Genomic DNA, 20,480 nt, shown 5'->3' on the forward strand with positions numbered 1-20,480 from the left:
CCACCCCGCACTACATTACGGGCAGGAGGGATCCCAGGTCCTCCTGCCCTCGACGCAAACCCCCCTCCCCCCCCAACGACCGCCCCCCCCAAGAACCTCCGACCGCCCCCCCAGCCGACCCGCGACCCCCCTGGCCGACCCCCACGACCCCCCCACCCCCCTTCCCCGTACCTTTGGTAGTTGGCCGGACAGACGGGAGCCAAACCCGCCTGTCCGGCAGGCAGCCAACGAAGGAATGAGGCCGGATTGGCCCATCCGTCCTAAAGCTCCGCCTACTGGTGGGGCCTAAGGCGCGTGGGCCAATCAGAATAGGCCCTGGAGCCTTAGGTCCCACCTGGGGGCGCGGCCTGAGACACATGGTCGGGTTGGGCCCATGTGCCTCAGGCCGCGCCCCCAGGTGGGACCTAAGGCTCCAGGGCCTATTCTGATTGGCCCACGCGCCTTAGGCCCCACCAGTAGGCGAAGCTTTAGGACGGATGGGCCAATCCGGCCTCATTCCTTCGTTGGCTGCCTGCCGGACAGGCGGGTTTGGCTCCCGTCTGTCCGGCCAACTACCAAAGGTACGGGGAAGGGGGGTGGGGGGGTCGTGGGGGGTCGGCCAGGGGGGTCGCGGGTCGGCTGGGGGGGCGGTCGGAGGTTCTTGGGGGGGGCGGTCGTTGGGGGGGGAGGGGGGTTTGCGTCGAGGGCAGGAGGGCCTGGGATCCCTCCTGCCCGTAATGTAGTGCGGGGTGGGGTTAGGGGGTCGCCGTGGCCAGGAGGGTTTGGGCTCCCTTCTGGCCCGATATTGTCGGGAAGTCGGCGGTCCTTCGGGGTGGGGGTGCGAGTGGTCCTGCCGGGGGGGGGAAGTATCGGACGTCGGAGAGTCGGCCGGGCAAGAGGGCTTGGGCTCCCTCTTGCTCCGATCGTGGATGCGGGTGCGGGTGGGAGCGCGTGCGAGCGGTCGTTCGGGGTGGGGGTGCGAGCGGTCCTGTTGGGGGGGTGAATCGGGCGTCGGGCGGGGTGGGAACTATGTTTAAAAACTTTTGTATACCGCGCTCAGGCATATAACGCGCGATGGGTATGCGCGGTAGGTAAAAACGCGTATAACGCGCGCGTTATATCCGCGAAAATACGGTAATAAAATACTTTAGCGAAATCTTAACAGAACCTTAGGTAAGAACCTTGGCAGTGAATAGTAACAAAATACTTTAGCGAAATCTTAACAGAACCTTAGGTGAGAACTTTGGCAGTAAATAGTAACAAAATACTTTAGCAAAACCTTCAAACTACATTAACAGAAGGTCAATTCCTTCAAGACCTTGGAGAGATCATAATCATCCCAATCATGAAAGACCACAAAGGCCCAATAGATAACCCCTACAACTACAGACCAATCGCTTCAATACCAATATACATTAAAATAAGAACATAAGAAATGCCATCTCCGGATCAGACCTTCGGTCCATCAAGTCCGGCGATCCGCACACGCGGAGGCCCTGCCAGGTGTACACCTGTCGTAATTTATAGTCCACCATATCCTTACATGCCTCTCTTAAGGAGATATGCATCTAGTTTGCTCTTGAAGCCTAGGACGGTCGATTCCGCAATAATCTCATCTGGGAGGGCATTCCAGGTGTCAACCACTCTCTGAGTGAAGCAGAACTTCCTGACATTAGTCCTGAACCTGTCCCCCCTTAGCTTCATTACATGTCCTCTAGTCCGTGTCAAATTGGACAATGTAAATAATCTTCTCTGCTCTATTTTGTCGATTCCTTTCAGTATTTTGAAGGTCTCGATCATATCCCCACGCAGTCTCCTTTTCTCAAGGGAGAATAATCCTAGTGTTATAAGTCTGTCCTCGTATTCCAGTTTTTCCATACCCTTCACCAGTTTTGTTGCTCGTCTCTGCACCCTCTCCAGCAGTTTTATATCCTTCTTTAGGTAGGGAGACCAATGTTGGACGCAGTATTCCAAGTGTGGTCTGACCATTGCCCTATAAAGCGGCATTATAACTTTCTCCGATCTACTCGAGATTCCTTTCTTTATCATGCCCAACATTCTATTTGCCTTCTTTGCCGCTGCCGCGCATTGTGCCGACGGCTTCAGGGTCCTATCTATCAGTACACCCAGGTCCTTTTCTTGTTCACTCTTCCCCAGAGTTGCACCTGACATTGTATACTCGTATTCCTTATTCTTATTGCCTAAATGCATTACCTTGCATTTCTCCACATTGAACTTCATCTGCCATTTCTCCGCCCATGTTTCTAACCGACACAAGTCGCTCTGGAGTTTCTCTCTATCCTCATGCGATCTGATCGCCCGGCATAGTTTTGTATCGTCTGCAAACTTGATGATCTCACTGGATGTTCCTTCCTCCAGATCATTGATATAAATATTAAAAAGGATCGGCCCAAGTACCGAGCCCTGGGGTACACCACTAGTCACTTTCTCCAACAATACCTCACCAACTACCTGGAAGACCATAACCTACTTCACCCCTCACAATCAGGATTTCGAACCAACCACAGCACAGAAACACTACTTGTAACACTACTAGACACAGCTCGACAGCAAATTAGCAAAGGCAAAAAGATAATGCTAATCCATCTTGACCTCTCCGCAGCATTTGACCTGGTCGACCACTCCATACTGCTACAGATACTTGACGCCATTGGGATCTCAGGCAAGGTCTACAATTGGTTCCAAGGATTCCTCAAATCAAGAACCTACAGGGTAAAGTCCAATAATATCAAATCAGAACCATGGTCCGACCCATGCGGAGTTCCACAAGGATCACCTCTATCACCTACGCTCTTCAACCTCTTTATTTCCTCCCTTGGAGCCACTTTAGATAACTTAAATGTTACATCCTTCAGCTACGCAGACGACATCACCATACTCCTCTCCCCTTCGACCCATCAGAGCCCACCACTACAGCAAAACTGGAAATAACCCTAGATGCAGTGGAAAAATGGATGGTAGACCACAAACTGAAACTAAACTCAGATAAAACAAAATTCCTTCTGCTCGAAAAGGCCAAAACTCCCACCATTACAGAACTGAAAATTAAAAACACCAAATATCCAATACAGCCCAAACTCAAACTCCTAGGAGTAACGATAGACAGATGCTGCACAATGCAGTCCCAAATCAATAAAACATCCCAGAAAGCGTTTTTAATTATGAGAAATCTACGTAAAATAAGAAAATTTTTCAACCCAGCACAATTCAGGCTAATTGTCCAATCCCTAGTCTTAGGTCTACTGGACTATTGCAATTCCCTCTATCTACCTTGTCCTGCCAACATGATAAAACAACGTCAGACTATGGAAAACACTGCCCTCAGACTGATCTACTCCCTGAGAAAATATGATCATATTACAATTGCCTTCCCAGAGTCTCTCTGGCTACCTATGCAAGCACGAATTCAATTCAAATTCTACTGTCTATTATTCAAAGCATTAAACGGCTCCGCCCCCCCCCCCCCCCATCTAAACAACCGCCTAAACCAGATCCTCACCTCAAGACAAAGAAGAACTCCGAACTCTTTTGCTTTCCCTCCACTCAAGGGCACTCAGCGCAAAAAGATGTTTGATAACTTTCTGGCGACGCAAGCAGCAAAACTTAACCACTCCATCTCCAACCTGTTGACGGCAACGGGCGACTTCAAAACTTTTCGAAAAGAAATCAAAACCCTACTTTCCCAAAAATGTATCCAGATATCTTAACCCAACCCTTCCCCCTCCTCCTAGATAAATTCTCCCCCAAAACCTCCACTTAAATAATCTCTTCCTCCCCAAAACACCAACCAAGTATTCAGATCCCTGAAATTTAATGTAATCTTATTTGTACTCTAACTGTAATCTATTTGTTATACCATACAGTAACGTACAGTCAATTTAATATCCAATTTTCAAGTTCTTCCGGAATTAATCCAGGTACCTCTCCTCTCTTGTAACCAAAAAAAAACAACCCCAAAACTGTTGTAATTTCACTGGAAATGTCCAGTTAGCTCTTTTGTAATCCGCCTTGAACTGCAAGGTATAGGCGGAATAGAAGTCCCTAATGTAATGTAAATTTAATCATCTCACTTGTCGTACCAATTTCCAGGTCGTTTATAAATGTTTGGAGTGTTACACCCCCAGAGCGAGATTATTCGCATCTCTCCCGGGCACATGGGACGCTTTCCCATATAGATTTTATTCTTATATCTTGGTGCAAGGGGTGGTATTGGGCCCCATTGAAATTTCAGATCACGCATGGATAGGCCTTATTTGGAAATGGGGGACCCCAGGGGTAGTTGTCAAAGCTGGAGGTTTCCATGTTATTTGTTCGTTTCCAGGAATTTTTATTTAAAAAGTGGATTTTCAGTATATTAATCAGGGACATTGGGAGGATCCCATTCTTTTCTGGGAAACAGTGAAAGCGGTATTAAGGGGGGGAAATTCTGGCATATGTAGCCTATGAGACTAAACAGCGGAATAGGGCTGTTCTTGTTCTGGTGTGTCGGTTGACCTCTCTGCGGAGGCAGTATGATATTCGGGCTTCTTTCAGATTTAAAACACAGTTGTTAGAAGCTCAGCAGGAATTGAATGAGCTCCTGCATCGGGGAGGGGGGGGGGCACAGAGGGCAAAGGCTTATTATAAATTCCAGTTATTTAGCTTTGCTAATAAAAGTAGTTGGCTGCTGGCTAGATTGGTAAAGTCTACATGGGGTCTGAAGGTATTACCATTCTTTGAGATCCTCAGGGTGTTCATTATAAGACTGAGGAAATTGGTGACATCTTGCAGAATTTTTTTGAGGCTTTGTATGCCTCTCCAGGGCCTGAAGTTCTTGATGGGCAAGGATTTACCTAGCCTTTCTCCTCAGAATTTGTCCGCTTTGTAGTGCTCAATGTCTGCTGAGGAGGTGGAATGGGCGATTCGGGCAAGTCACCTGGGAAAAGCACTGGGTCCAGACGGGTACCAGGGAGAGTTTTACAAATTACTAGTGACTGAGATTGCTCCGGTGTTGACGGAGGTTTTAAATTTGAGCGTGGCTAAGGGTTTACTTCCCCATTATTTGAATCCTGCGCAAATTATTGTTCTCCTGAAGCCAGGAAGGGATAGCAGTTACTTACCATTAACAGGTGTTATCCAGGGACAGCAGGCAGATATTCTCACATGGGTGATGTCATCCATGGAGCCCTGATGCGGACAGTTACAAAAGCGTTTTTGCTTTAAGAACTTTAGAAAATTCACAACTGACAACACCGCGCATGCGAGTGCCTTCCTGCCCAACGCAGGCACGCAGCTCCTCAGTTCTCAGTTTTCTGCGGAGCTACGAAGTTGTGTTCGAACATTCTGCGATTCTTTTTTGCCTTCCCGCTTGTGAAAACTTTGATTTCTTTTTTCTATTATTCCCTTTGGGATTTTTTCTATTTTTCTTAATAAAGTAAAAAAAAAAACAAAAAAAAAAACTTTTTCTTTTCTTTCTTGCTGTTTTTGACAGCAAGGCCTTTGCCTCCGCCCTTGGGTTTTGATGTGGCTGAGGCGATTTTTCTTTCCATGTCCCACCCATTAACTGGCTTTAAAAAGTGTGGCAGATACCAGCGCACTATTTCTCTTACTGATCCCCACAAGTGGTGTATCCAGTGCCTGAGACCAGACCACTGTGTAGAGTCTTGTTCACACTGCTCTATGCTATAGAAGCGGTCCATTAAGAATCGTATACTTCAGCAGAAACAACTGTTCAGTACCATGGATGCTTCACAGGTACCTTGTCGTCCAAGCCCTTGACATCTAAGGCATCAACATTGCCAGAGGTACCAGTGTCCATGTCGGTGTCACCATCCATTGCTCCATCAGGGAAGCCAGCTAAGAAGCCACCAGCTTCCCAGATGGGGTCTCAGGCCATAAAGATACAGAGTCAAGTCATACTGGCCAAAAAGAGACCTTTAATGCGGCTCGCTTCCACGTCAAGAGGTGCAACTTCTTCGATGTCATCCTCACTGGAGCAAGCTGTGGCACCAGTGGTTCCGGCAGAGGATGACATCAACAGTGATGTGGCAGAGGAACACCCAGGTGTGAGAAGGCTGTGATGCAGCCTGTGCTGCCGATGCTGCAATTTTTTTTACTAGGTATTTCGGTCTCACGGTTGGGGTTTGGATGGGAGAGATGAAAGGGTCGGGGTTCCGAGGGTGCGCCGTGGTGGCGGGGTTGGGTGGGATAGAAAGATGCTGCACAGGGGGATGGGAGGGAGGAAGGAAGGGATAAGAGCTTCAAAGATTCCTGCACAAGGGATGGGAGGAAGGCAAGGATAGGAGCTTCAAGGGTTCTGCTGCACAGGGGGATTGGAGGGAGGGAGGGATGTAAAGATACTGCACATGTGGGAAAAGAGAGGAAATAGAAAGAATTTTGGTGATAATTATGTATTGTTTTGTGGGATTTTTTCTTTTTTCCTTGAATAATTGGATATAGTAAATGTATTCAAAATTATAATTTAAAAAAAAAAGAAAGAATTTTGGTGGAGGAGAGGAAGGGAAAGATGATCATTGTACATGAAAAAAATAAGACCTACCTGAAAATAAGTCCTAGTGCCTTTTTTGGGCCCAAAATTAATATAAGATAGTCTTATTTTCAGGGAAACACGGTATCATCGATGACAACTGATCACCTCTGATCTCTGGGTTCTCACTATCATTCAAAAAAGTTATTCTCTTCATTTCCTCAACATTCCTCCAAATCAACCACTAAGAGAGTTTCTTTCCAACCCTCTTCAGTTCTCCCTGCTACTCCAGGAAGTCGAAGCTCTGCTCATTCTCAATGCCATCGAGAAGATTCCTTTGGCCCAGCAGAACATGGGGTTTTATTCCCGGTATTTCCTTGTCTCGAAGAAGGCGGGAGGTCTTCGACTGATATTGGATCTCAGAGCTCTCAACAAATTTCTCATCAAAGAAAAATTTCAGATACTGTCTCTGGCATCCCTATATCTGCTTCTGGATCACAACGATTGGTTATGCTCTCTGGATCTCAAGAAGGCTTACACTCACATTTCCATTCACTCAGCCTCTCACAAGTTTCTCAGATTTTGGGTGAGAAATTAGCATTACCAATATAAGGTTCTACCTTTCGACTTTGCATCATCTCCCAGAGTTTTCACCAAGTGCCTGGTAGTAGTAGCAACAACCTTACAAAATCACGGATTCTAGGTTTTTCCATATCTGAATGACTGATTGGCTCATCAAAGACCCTATATATATATATATATAAAAAAAAGAGATATAGGGTCTTTGATGAGCCAATCATTCAGATATATATATTCTTTATTAAAGTATTTAAAAATACAAAAACTTTAAAATCCTACATTCATAAGAATCATATACAGTAGATTAATATAATAGCAATAAAAAACAACATCCTTCCCTCCCCCCAAACTTACTCACCCATATCCCCTGCCTTCCCCCACCCTCAAAGCCAGGAGGTGACACAACTATTAAGCATCCGAACCAACATATTCTAGTCTATAATAACAGATTCTTCCCAAGTTTTATATTTAAACCATATTTTTTGGAAATGCAGCTATCTGGTTTCTTCTCATTGCAGTTAATTTAGACATATTATAGACAAACTTTATCTTGAATTGTAGTATCTTAATTGATGGTATCTCTCCTTTTTTTCTAATATGCTGATGTCATAACTAGGGCAATCCATTTCCTATGGTGAGAGAGACCCTACAAATGTGAGAGAGACCCTACATCTCAAGGGGTTATGGTAGCGACCCACAGAAGACAGCTTGGGGATGGGTGGCAGTTTTGCGTTTGGCTTCAGTTTCTGCTGAAACTGAATGGTTAATTGTCAGTCACAGATTCAGTTTTGGCAGGAAGTGAACATCCTGTTTTAGTCAAGCTCTACATCAGTGGTCTCAAACTCGCAGCCCGGGGGTCACATGTGGCCCGCTAGGTACTATTTTGAGGCCCTCGGTATGTTTATCATAATCACAAAAGTAAAATAAAACAGTTTCTTGATCATATGTCTTTTTAACTATAAATTACAATATTATTATTAAGACTTAGCCAAAAGGAAAGATTTATAAACTATAAAGATTTTTACCTCATGCAAAATTGTAATTTCTTTAATAAGACATTAGCTATTTTTTCTGAGACTCTCCAAGTACCTACAAATCCAAAACGTGGCCCTACAAAGGATTTGAGTTTGAGTCTACTGCTCTACATGGTATTTCACAGTAGGGCAGGGCCCAAGCAATTCACAGTAGGGAGACGTTGCATCGCGTGCTGGCTCCAGTAGCCATTGAACCGGTGCTGTCATAAAAGTGATGTTTAGTTTGTCATCTCCAAAATGGAGGGATGTTTGGCCTAGTGTAATAATAAGGGCCAAGTATTGATATCATTACCCATTTAACGTTGGGATGACACAGTCTGTCGAATTGAATGGGTGTTGGAGACCCTTTAGACCTCTTTCTATATGGGACACGCGGAAATGGGGTTGTTTGTCCAGTTGGTCCCCATGATCTCACCAATTTGATGTTCCCTCTGCCAGTGTTGATCCAGAGTCACCTAAAGTGGTGGTCAGTCCCACATCATGTCTTGAGAGGTGTTCTCTCCGTTTAAACCCTTGTTTTCTGCGGCATTCTTTTCACTCTTGCTACTAGCTTCACACTGTGAAGCCGCAGCAAGATATAATCCGGCAGTATTCACTGTCCACTGGTAAGTCATGCTTATCTTGTTTTATATATATGTTTTCATAAGTTTTTTTCTGTGGTCTTTTTCCATGATTCTCCTATTGTAATATTCATTACTACTCTTTAAGCCCGTTACATTAACGGGTGCTAGAATAGATGTGCCTGTCTGTCTTTCTTTCTGTCTCCCTTTCTCCTTGGCTGCTTTCTGTCTGTCTCTCTCCTTGGCTGTCTGTCTCTCTGGCCCCCTGTCTGTTTGTTATTCTTTCTGTCTATCTCTCTCCATGGCCCCTTGTCTGTCTGTCTCTCTCTCCCTGGCCCCCTGCAATATTCATACTTTTCAAACTATGTCACAGAAGATGGTTTGAAGTCCTGGTGTCACTACTGCAAGGATGCTTTGGTCACCTTGACCTTTTTGACATCCTTTGCCCCCTTAATTTTCTTCTTCATAGCATTGCAATTAAGACGAGCTCTGCGTGACGACGCTTCAGCATCTCCAGTTGGCGGCTCATCTCCTCACCGGCATCTATCTTGCGCTCAAAGTCCCACAGCAGTGCTTCGTAGCCCAGCAGACCACACTTCTGGCGCAACTTCACATTACTGATGCGCAGGCTGTTGCGGGCCTGCTTAGTCTTGGTGAGAATGTCACGCTGAAACGCCACAGCTGCCTCCACCTCAGCCAGCCGCTCCTTTTTGACCTGGTTCTTGGCTTGCACGAACTGCAGCTTCTCCTTCAGGTGGGCCAGGACGTGTTGGTGATTTTCCGACACAGCGTCAGCAGCTCCTTGTTGCGCTCCTCGATCCACACCTGTACCACGGCCTCTTCCCTGCGCTGCTCGCGGGCCTGCATCTGCTCGAGTGCCTCAACGGCTGCCTGCTTGCCTCCCTGCCAGCTCAGCATGGCCAGGGCCACTTGCTTCTTGCGCTCCTGGAAGCCCCACCAGTCAAAATGAATGCCTGGTTTGGCAAAATCATGCCAGGAGTCTTATCCTATTATTTTTTTAGAAAACTATTAAAGACACAATTATTTGACAAATTTGTAACCCAAGCTTCCTAATTGCTTTTTAAATATAATATGTATTGTGTACATTCTAGAAATTGATCTATCTTTTTGAACTGTATATTCGCTGGATGTTCAGCCTTTTTTGCTGTGAACTGCCTAGAACCATTCCTGGTCTGGTGATATATAAGAATAAAATTATTATTATTATTATTGATTCATTATTCATTTTTCATGATCACAGTATCACAAAGATCATGCTTGCTTTGTCCTACCATCCCATCACCACTCATTCAGACATATCAGTACATTACACACCATTGGTCACATTTTCAATTAGCATGCTTTAGCACCTTATCACTTTTCACATCTCATTACATTATATTTTCCTTTTAGGACCCCTGAGGAAGAAGTGTTTCTCCAAAACATGGCCTGTGTCGGGTCCCATACTTCACATATGAGAATCACTATTGTGATTATTATATTTGATATATTTTTAATAAAGGAACCTGACTCTTTGTACATCATCTCTGCAGTTTTTTTTCCTTTTGTCATGTTTCGCTTGACTGTTTGGACCGTTTTTTGGTTTGGGGGTAAAAAAAAATTTTTTTTTTAGATTTTTCTATATAAATGTCTTTTTATCAATGTATCATTGCCGAGTGTGAAATATAAAAGTTATATCTCTAATACCAAGAAATTTGTTCCATTAAGCAAAAATAATAGCAAATATTAAGAAAAAACAGAGCTTCACATAATCAGTAGCTTTGAAGGACCCCATGATTGGCTTTAAAAAAATTTATTTTCTGATCAAGCACAATCAAATTCATGGGAAAAACTTCAAACTTGCACAGTTTTTCCAACTTTAGGTTTTTCTGGACAACCCTAGCAGTAAAGTTTTGCTTCCACATATTGCCCCCAAGTGTCCTATGCAGGAACCTAACCCTATTTTCCCAAAAGGATCCACTGTTTACTTTCCACGGTTTTGAGATGCAAAGTGTACTGTTGGAACCTAATCTCTATTTTCCCATAGACTCAACATTTTGTTATTCACAATTTTGTAGATCAAACATTTTTGGAAACCATATTATCGCAAATAATGAGAATGGACCGTAAATGAATGAACCACCTATTATACTGATACCATCAGAATATTCCAGTATCCGCCTCCACCTGCAAATAGGGGGACATCTCATAGGTCTAGACTGGTCTAGCAGGATCACAATGATTGTGGAATCCTTTTATCATACAGTCAAGGACTGGACCATTTTCAGACCTTTTTTTGGGTCAAATCTCTTGGATATCAACATCTGCATTAAATAGAATCACTTATACTGTGTGAATCTTTGACATATCTTACAGTATAATACAACTGTAAGACATTGGATAACTCAGGTCACATAAAAAAATACTCAATTCTTAGAAAGAAACAAAAGGATTACATGGTACCTACTTGGTAAACCAGATAAATATAAATCTCAAAGAAAGAGTTAGCTGTAAGGATGCTTTGGCAAAAACTGCTTGTGGTAGTGGGAGCAAATTAGAAAAAAAACAATAAACAGTCACATATATAGTTCATGCTCTACACTTCAGATACCTTTGTTTTTGGCCTTTTGTACACATACTTCTAAAGCAGTGTATCACAAACTGTGTGCATCCTGAGATTTCAGGTGTGCTGCAAGATGCTAGGGAGGAGGAGAGGTGCAGGCTGACTGCCTATAGGATGTGCCTCTCGCTGCGAGTGGCACATCCTGTAGGCAATCAGCCAGCGCCTCTCCTTCTCTCTGCGCATCTTCCCTGCCGGCACCACTCAGTGGCGGCTCAGGGCCCATCTGGAGGACCTTTGCGCATATGCGGATGTTGAAGTGATGATGTCGTGCATGTGTGTGAGGTCACTGCATTGATGCCTGCGCATTTCCAGATGCCTCGAGCTGCGGCCACTACGTTTATTGTGCCGCAGCTCAACAAAGTTTGTGGGATACTGTTCTAAAGAGTAGCCCCTTGATGTGCTCAATTAACAGACACCATATAATAGGAGTAAAAAACAAATTATTGGAAATACATTTTTGATGGACTAAATTAGTACTTTTTGATTAGCATTTGGAGGCCAAACCCCTTGACAGAAGACATCAGTAGCTAGCAGGGTGGATTTGATTAATCACTAGTCAGAAAGACTTGATTTAAATCATCATGCCTATCGCTTCTTGGCCTTTTGGTTAAGATCAAGGGTTCCTTTTACGAAGTTGCGCTAGGGTTTTTAGCACACGCACAAAATTACCACGCGCTATAACCGAAAATCTACTGCCTCCTAAAAAGGAAGCGGTAGTGGCTAGAGCACTCTGGAATTTAATGCGCGCTATTGCGTGTGTTAAGGCCCTAGCGCACCTTTGTAAAAGGAGCCCCAAGTGTAAATCATCATGCCTGTGACATAATGAATGGATTAACTGGAATTAATTTACTAAAAAAAAAAAAAAAGTTATACATTATGTAGCCTCATGCTACATAATTAAAAATGAATACTTATTGCATGATGAATAACTTTTGGACTACAATGTATCTTACATAGAAAACTATAGATTTTCCCTCATAAAAGCATTTTATTTAAAAATAAAAATCCAATTTAAAACAAAAAAAAAAGATCTGATTGTAAAAAATTTTGGTTTTAATCGCTGATTTTTATCCACCCTGGTAGCTAGTTAAAATTGGGTCATTAAACTTTAAAAAATACAACTCTCCCTTTTACAAAACCATAGCATAGTTTTTAGTGAAGGACGTGGCAGTAACAGCTCCGACGCTCATAGAATTCCTATGAGCGTCAGAGCTGTTACTGCCGAGGCCAGCGCTAAAAACTGCACTATGGTTTTGTAAAAGGAGGGGAGGGGTAAGAAAGCTACCACATTATTTTATATAATGGACATTCAACTAAAATTACTTCTCCATTTATTCAGTTCATTATATTTTAGCTTTAGAAGAATCTGCCCCTATAAACTAAACTGAACTGACATACATACCTTTCCTGTTTTAACGCATATTCTAACATTTTTATTCTTCTTACTAAATCCTTTTTCAGATTTTCTTGACCCTTTCTCTCTCCTTGTAAAAACGCTATCCGAGCCTAAGGAAAAAAGAAAAGGGAAAAAGGTTACATCTTCTTTCACTTCCCACATGTACATTGCTAACATATATTTTGCTTTAATTTCAAATGATGAATATTTTCAATGTTTGCATATACTTGTATAAAAACCCATCAGAGTATAAACTGAGATACCATTTTTACCCCAGTTTTCAGGGGAGAAATGGTAACTTAAATACAAACTGAGGGTTTATATTCTACTATTCCTCCCCTACATCCCACCAGGCTTTCCTAACCCCCCTCCACCTTTTTGTAGTTATACAACCACACTCAAAGCAGTTTACATACAGGTACTTAAAGCATTTTCCTTATCTGTCCCGATGAGCTCACAAGCTATCTAATGTACATGGGGCAGTGGAGGATTAAGGGCTAGATTCACTAACCTCCTTTCCATGCCCAATACGTGGTTGATCTGTGCAGGCTCGACCAATTCACAAAAGAAAAAAATTAAAATGAGGGTGATCGGAGGAACGACCCCCTCGGACCGCACGGATCGTTAGTATGCGATCCCGACGCATGTGCAGACCATCTGTAGATGATCTGCGCATGCGTCTAAGAGCTGCAACTTTTTTGTTACTTTTACTAGCCCAGCGAGCCCATGGTTTTAACCCCCTTTTAACCCAAGGGTTAAAACCACTGGCTCGCAGTGCGGGGAAGGGCAGGAGAGTCAGGGCAGCAGGAGATATTCGGGCCGAGAGCAGGGCAGCAGGCAGGAGAGACTTGGCCGAGAGCAGGGCAGCGAGTCAGGGTAGCAGGCAGGAGAAATTCAGGCCGAGAGCAGGGCAGCCAGTTAGGGTGGCAGGCAGGAGAGATTTGGGGCCGAGAGGAGCAGGAGATTGTGGCAGAAAGCAGATCGAGGCAGAGAAGCAGGGCAGAGAGCAGGGCGGCAGAAAGCAGAGCAGTCGGAAAGGACCTCAGCAGTCACTTATTTTGGATTGGCCAGCCCAGTCGTTGTTGCTTTTTTATTTTAGTGAATCGCGTCCTTCCTGCTTTTCATGCCAATTCCCCTCATTTGCATGCACAAATCAGGATCGGATCAGTACATAGGTAAGTGAAGTAGGTCGGAGGGAAATCGGATCGCAAAGGGCTCGCAAACCGATTGATACATGATCGGTTTGCTTAGTGAATCTAGCCCTAAGTGACTTGCACAGAGTTACAGGGAGCAGTGTGGGGTTTGAAACAGGCTATTGGAGCACCAGAGTGAAGCTTAGAACACACTGGGAAAGACTGTTGGAGTAGCATGCTGCTGTCAAGAGGTTTCCTGACTGACAGGCCCAACATCCTAAAGCCATCAGGGCAGGAGGAACACAAGTTGCAAATGCATGAAGTACTCCATTTCCTAAGGCACTCTTCTCTGTAGCAAAGGGGTTCTGAGGGAAACAGAGGCTAAGGAGAACATAGCTGAAATTAAAATTGATACAGTAGACTCTCGGGCCCAGATTCTCAAAACTTTAACACTGTCGCTAAACTGTTTTCTGGTGGTTTAGTCTGTACATAGTTTAGCGGCAGATTATCAAAAGGGATTATCTCTGTCTTTAGCAAGGTTTCTAGCAGTCTCCGACACTGACATGCAAATGGGCTCTTCAACATTAAAATGAGCCCTCCGGTGGATTCTTTAAAAATGCAGAGTCATTTTCAAAAAGCGGCATCAGCTTTCGGCGACAAAAATAAGCGACTGGTCCAGGGGTGCTGGTCAGTATCAGAGACTGCTAGAAAGCCCTGTGTTGTGATGCAGCGGAAGAGATGCTCATTCTCTCCGTTGCATCACAACACCCCTTCCCTGCAACGGCAGCAAACACAACACCCCCTTCCTCCCCCCAGAACGGTGCAACCACCCCCCCACACACACAGCAGGAGAGATGCCCACTCTCTCCTGCTGCCCTAAAATCCCTACCGTGACCAGCCTGCCACGACTTGACCGCTCCCCCGCTTTCAAGTGACCCTCCTCCCTCATCTCTGCCGCCCCCTTACCTCAAAACAGATGACCCAGAGGGACGAGCAGCTGTGTCATCTAAAATGGGCCTATCCCTTCCCGGTACATCTTGGAATGCACTGGGAAGGGGCCTAAGGCTTTGATTGGCCTAGACGCCCCATAGGAGGGGCCTTAAACAACTTGGGCCAATCAGAGCCTCAGGCTAATGAAAAAAATTTAAATTGATATGAAGAATCATAAATTGTAGTCTATTCTTTTTAGTGGAAGTAGTAAAAGCACGCTTCTTGGGAGCGTGTATTATAACCCCCTCAGCAGCGGGAGAGATGCCCGATCTCTCCCACCGCCATGAAACACACCCCTAGCAAGGTTTCAAGGTGGGTTTTTTTTATTTGATTTAATCGCTTATCTAATTTCTAAGTGAGTTTACAATATATATAAAAAAGAGCATGAACATTGTGTATCTGAATAAATTAATGTAAACCATTCTGAGCTCCCTTGGGAGAATGGTATAGAAAATTGAATAAATAAATAAATAATTAAAATGCCATTAACAATACCATTAATAATTTAAAACAAATTACAAAGAAACATCAACTAATAATTGGCATACTAAAAAGGGATAAATGAGACAGACAGATGGGAGACAAAAGGAAATAGGGTTAGAAATACAATTTGGATAGGAACGAAAGACAAATAAGGAAAAAAACAAAAAGGAAAGGGCTCATTGCTGCTTAATTCCTTAAAGGAGTTTAAAAAGGATACTGTAAATTTTAAATCAAATGTTAAAAGCTTCTTTAAATAAATGACTCTTGAGTAGGCTTTTGAAACATTCGAGATTAGCTTCTTCTCTAACAAGAGCTGGTAAGGTATTCCAAAGCTACGACTGAGAAAATGTCATGTCTTTTGGTTCCTATTATATGAAGGGAGGGGACCGTCAGCAATTTACGATTAAATGGTCTAAGACTGCGGGATGGGTTATATGGGATAAGATATTTATCAATAAATTGGGGCAGTTTAGAATGAATTGTTTTAAATGTTATGAGAGAGATTTTGTAAGAAATTCTTTGATTAATTGGCAGCCAATGGGCATTTTAAAGTAGGGAGAGTAACATGATCATATTTTTAAGATTCTGTTATTAATGTTATTGCGGCATTTTGAATTATTTGTAAACGTTTTAATTCTTTCTGGGGTACTCCTGTAAATAAGCTATTACAGTAATCTAATTTCGCAATGATTAATGAATGTACCAGAATGTTAATGGATTTTAGAGATTGAGTGAATCAGTCGCAGCTTTAAAAAACACAATTTAATTACAGAACTTATATGATTATGGAAGGTTAGTTTTTTATCAAATACAACTCCTAAGATTTTAATAAAGTCAACATGGACCGGGGGGAGGTATCGAGAAGAACATTACTTTTGTTTTTGAAGCGTTTAAGGCTAGCATATTTTCTTTCAGCCATTGTTAATTTCAGTAATTTAATTGGAATCATCTGCGTAATTGAATATCATCTGTGTAAGCAAATGCTGAAAAACCAATTGATTGACATAAGGTAAGTAGAGGAAAAAGGAAAATATTAAACAGTAATGGAGAAAGAATAGAACCTTGTGGTACTCCACTTAAACAAGCAAAGAGATCAGATGAGGTATTATTAAAAATGACTTTAGATTGACGATTTGAGAAATAGGATTGTAGCCATTTGAGGACCTGGTCTGTAATTCCATTGGATTCAAGTCTTTCTAAGAGAAGTGCATGATCTACCGTGTGAAAAGCAGCAGAGAGGTCTAGGGAGATAAGGACTACTGATTTATGGTAATCTAGATGATAAAGTATGGTAGTTTGCACCCTTAATAGAGAATGTTCAGTTGAATGGTTTATCCTAAAGCCTGTTTGGTGGAGGTGCAAAATGTTGGTAGATTCAGCAAATTCTGATATCAGGTTGAAAATAATTTTTTTCTGTCAACTTCCCTAAAAATGAGATTTTTGCTATTAGACGATAATTGAATTCTTCAGAAATGCTAACTTGTTGATCTTTAATGATGGGGTTAATGATAGATGTTTTACATTGTTGTGGTAAAGTTCCTGATTCTAAGCTGTTAATTACTAGAGAGTGTATAAGGACTCCGAACTGAGAAAAAATTTTTTTCAGAATGAACTGCGAAGAAACACCACCAGACTCTCTCAGCAGCAGAAGAGATGCCCATGCTCTCCTGCCGTCACCCCCCTCAGCAGCAGAAGAGATGCCCAATCTCTCCCGCAGCCAACCAACAATCCCCCCCTGACAGCGGGAGAGATATCCAATCTCTCCTGTCACCAAGAAACACACCCCCAGCACCCTCTCAGCAGCAGGAGAGATGCCCAATCTCTCCCACCAAGAAACACCCCCCCAGCACCCTCTCAGCAGCAGGAGAGATGCCCAATCTCTCCCGCCACCAAGAAGCACACCCCAGCACCCTCTCAGGAGCAGGAGAGATGCCCAAACACCCTCCCCCAAGCCACCCTCGACAGCAGAAGATATGTACACGATCACCCGCCACCCCGCAACACTCCCCCATGCCTCCAACAACTCCCACCCTCTTCCCCTTACTTTACTTTCAGATGGCTGGCTAGAGGGATACCAACTTCCTCCAGCCATCTGGCCCACCTCTACAAATGGCAGGCCTTCCCTTCCCTGGTGCAACCTGGGATACACTGGGGAGGTGCCTGAGGCTATGACTGGCCCAGGTTAAGACCCTTCCTATGGGTGAGGCCTTATGCATCTGGGCCAATCAGAGCCTCCGGCCCCTCCCAGGATGCACCAGAGAGAAGCCTAAGACACTGATTGGCCTGCCAACCTCATTTGCATGAGCGTTTGGAGAATGGCAGATGCTCAAGGTCCTGCAGCAGCCCAGAATAGAATTTGCGGCAGGCTCTTTCAGCACCGGCAAGCATATGTCCTGTGGGTTGGCGCATGCCGGTGTCTGCTGCAGGTAAAGGTTTGGTGGTGGGCCACGGGAGGAGAGGAGCTGGTTCCCAGGGTGGGGTGACACGCTCACATACCAAGTTAACTTTCAGTTTGCGAGTTAAAGTTTGCTTGAGTGTTTTGCAAACACTCGCAAACTGTGTTACTCACAAACCGAGGTTTGACTGTATATTGGTATTAGATCCCTAGTGTGTATCTAGGTAGGATAAAAATTCATATTGAAAAAAACTTGCACTGTTAAGGATAACTATGGCAAATTATAACCTGTAAGCTCTATGGCCTAGATTCACTAACCTGGAGATTCGTGTCTGATCCGTAGGTGATTGGAGGCAGGCCAACCGATTCACCAACCATCTTCATGCAAATGGTGATGATTGGAGGCACGCCCCATCTGATGACACAGATCACTAGGTAGCGATCCCCACGCATGCGCAGACTATCTACTTTTCCTGTAGATGGTCTGTGCATGCTTACCTGAGTTACCTGAGCGTGAGATGGGATGGGAGGTGCCTGCGAGCAGGGAGGATTTGAAATGGAAGCCTGTGCCGCTCCGACTCTGATCTCTGCCGCCTTCTCTGCAGTGCGAGCCCACAGGTTTAAGGCGGGGTTGCTCATACCCGTGCAGAGCCGCTAGCTAATTGGCTGCCAGATATTTTCACGGTCCCGCGAGAATGCATGGCAGCCAATTAGCTAGCAGTTCTGCACAGGCAGGAGTAAAGGAAGGTCACTTCTGCAGTAATTCACCAATGGACCACCAGGGAAACTAAAAGGTATGTGGGGGAGGCAGGAGGGAGATAAAATAATTATAAATCGGCTAGGACAGGAGATAGGAGGGAACTCTTCTGTCCAGGACACCGCAGGACCATCAAGTCCCACAGCAGGTCCAGTGGAGGCCTGCAAGGCATCAGTAGGGAGTGGGGAAAGGGTACAGAACCTGGCAGGGAGGGAGGGGAGCTGGGTGCGGAGACTTGCATTGCAGGGGAGTGTGTGAGGGACTGGATGCAGTACAGCGAGGGAGGGGGGAACAGGGTGCAGAGCCTGGTGTTCTGAGCTCTTTGGGGAAAACAGGATAGAAACAAAATAAATAAATAAATAAATGTTTGAACAGGCAGGATCTTCAGGTTGGCCAATGTTTTGATTTCATCATATTTCTTAAAAGACTGCCTTGAGGAATTTTCATTTGAGGAAAAACATATTTGTTTAATAACAAATATGTTTTTCCTCAAATATGACAATACTGCATGGTACCATCAGTTTTATACAGTTGTTATGAAGAATTAAAGAGTTGAAACAAGCAACTATTCCTTTTTTTGGACAGTACTGAGTGGCAGTGAATACAAAGAGAAAACTAATAATTTAAATAAAGTCTTTCTGACTAGTGATTTAAATCAAATCCACCCTGCTAAACTGTTTATAGGCTTGGTGACTTGTGAAGTAATTAAAATAGGGAAGGTAAGATTGTTTGGGGTATACTGTAAATGTTACTACTGTGGTTTTTGCTTGTTAGCACTTAGAGTTGTTGTGACATGGTTGCAAAATTATCTAATTATGGTTTATATTTGCCATTTTCAATAAATAAATAGAAGTTTTAATAAAAGATTTTAAAGAAAATAAGCAAGGGCACACTGCAGTGTGACTGGCAGACTCCAAATATAGCAAGAAATAGTAAGTTCTAGTAGAAACATGGGTGCTCAACATAGCCAGATCTGGTTATGCTACTCTATACAGCTTAGCCTTTACCTTTTGCCACATGATGAAATGCCAAATGATGAAATACTCAGAATTAAATCAACCTCAGATCTCTCCTGTCAAATACAGATTTGAGTTTCTATATCCCAAAATGCATCACTTTGCAATTCTGGAGTTAACTGCAAACAATCTAACAGGCTTTCTATTTTGTAGATTACTTTTGCCTACTCCCTCAGAAGTTTCCACTTTGCTGAATATCTTCACATCATTCATAAAAAAAGCAAAACATTCCCCTTTTAAACCTTCAGCAATGAACAAAATTGGCCCAAGACCAACCCTTGAGGCACTCCACTATTGCCTTTTACTCTTATACATAAAATTTCACTTGCAGCTGCCTGTCAGACAACAAAATATTTGCTGTGACTTCTGCTCTCTGGTTTCAAACCTGTTTTAAGGGATGGAATGTCAAGGCATTCTCAGTGCTAGTACCTGAGTTACAGAATTCCTTTCTGTAAGAAATAGAGGCAGTAGATTTTCTGCTTTCCTATAGTCAGGTGAAGTCAGTTCTGTTCTCTTGGTAGTTGGACCCAGGAAGGAGAGCAGAAAGATAGGGTCTGTTGTAATACTAAGGAACAGTGGAGGAAAAGTAATGTTTTATAGAGTAATTGTTATACTGTAAACCACTCAGAATGATTGTACCAAGCGACATGGTCACCAGCACAAAAAGTTATTGCCCCAGCTAAAATTAGAAGTTGTACAGAACTAAAGAAATTCATTAAGTGCAACAAAGTGGAATATATTCCAAGGCACGAGGATAAATATTCAAATGCCTTGTCCCAAACACTTCCTTATCCACAATCCACAAAAATAGAAAAATTACTAATACTACATTTCAGGTGGATGCCTGTACCATTACAAAATAGTCTTCATAAATGACTCAGAAGGGTGGCAGTTTTACAGAATTACTCAGAGAAGTTAAAAGCCAGGTGATAAATATGCTTAAGTGCCTACTTAATCAACAGGCATGCAATCAGATATGATACAGCTTGTCCAAATATTTGTATTCAATCATCAATCCACTATAGAGTACACTGAGATCACACAATAA

General features: G+C 43.5%; 1 protein-coding gene across 4 annotated transcripts in view; it reads right to left on the reverse strand.

Annotated features, from left to right (window-relative positions):
• STRN3 (striatin 3) overlaps window positions 1–20,480 on the reverse strand; it is a 317,039-nt gene that overhangs the window by 294,160 nt on the left and 2,399 nt on the right. For 3 of the 4 annotated variants that reach the window (XM_033950963.1, XM_033950965.1, XM_033950962.1), the window contains exon 2: window positions 12,665–12,768. In XM_033950963.1, coding sequence (XP_033806854.1) covers window positions 12,665–12,768 — 104 coding nt within the window. Of the gene's footprint in view, window positions 1–12,664; window positions 12,769–19,861; window positions 19,998–20,480 lie in introns of all 4 variants that reach the window. The other variant, XM_033950964.1, reaches the window with a different exon arrangement.

Source organism: Geotrypetes seraphini, chromosome 7 (assembly GCF_902459505.1).
Source record: "Geotrypetes seraphini chromosome 7, aGeoSer1.1, whole genome shotgun sequence".
Taxonomy (NCBI): domain Eukaryota; kingdom Metazoa; phylum Chordata; class Amphibia; order Gymnophiona; family Dermophiidae; genus Geotrypetes; species Geotrypetes seraphini.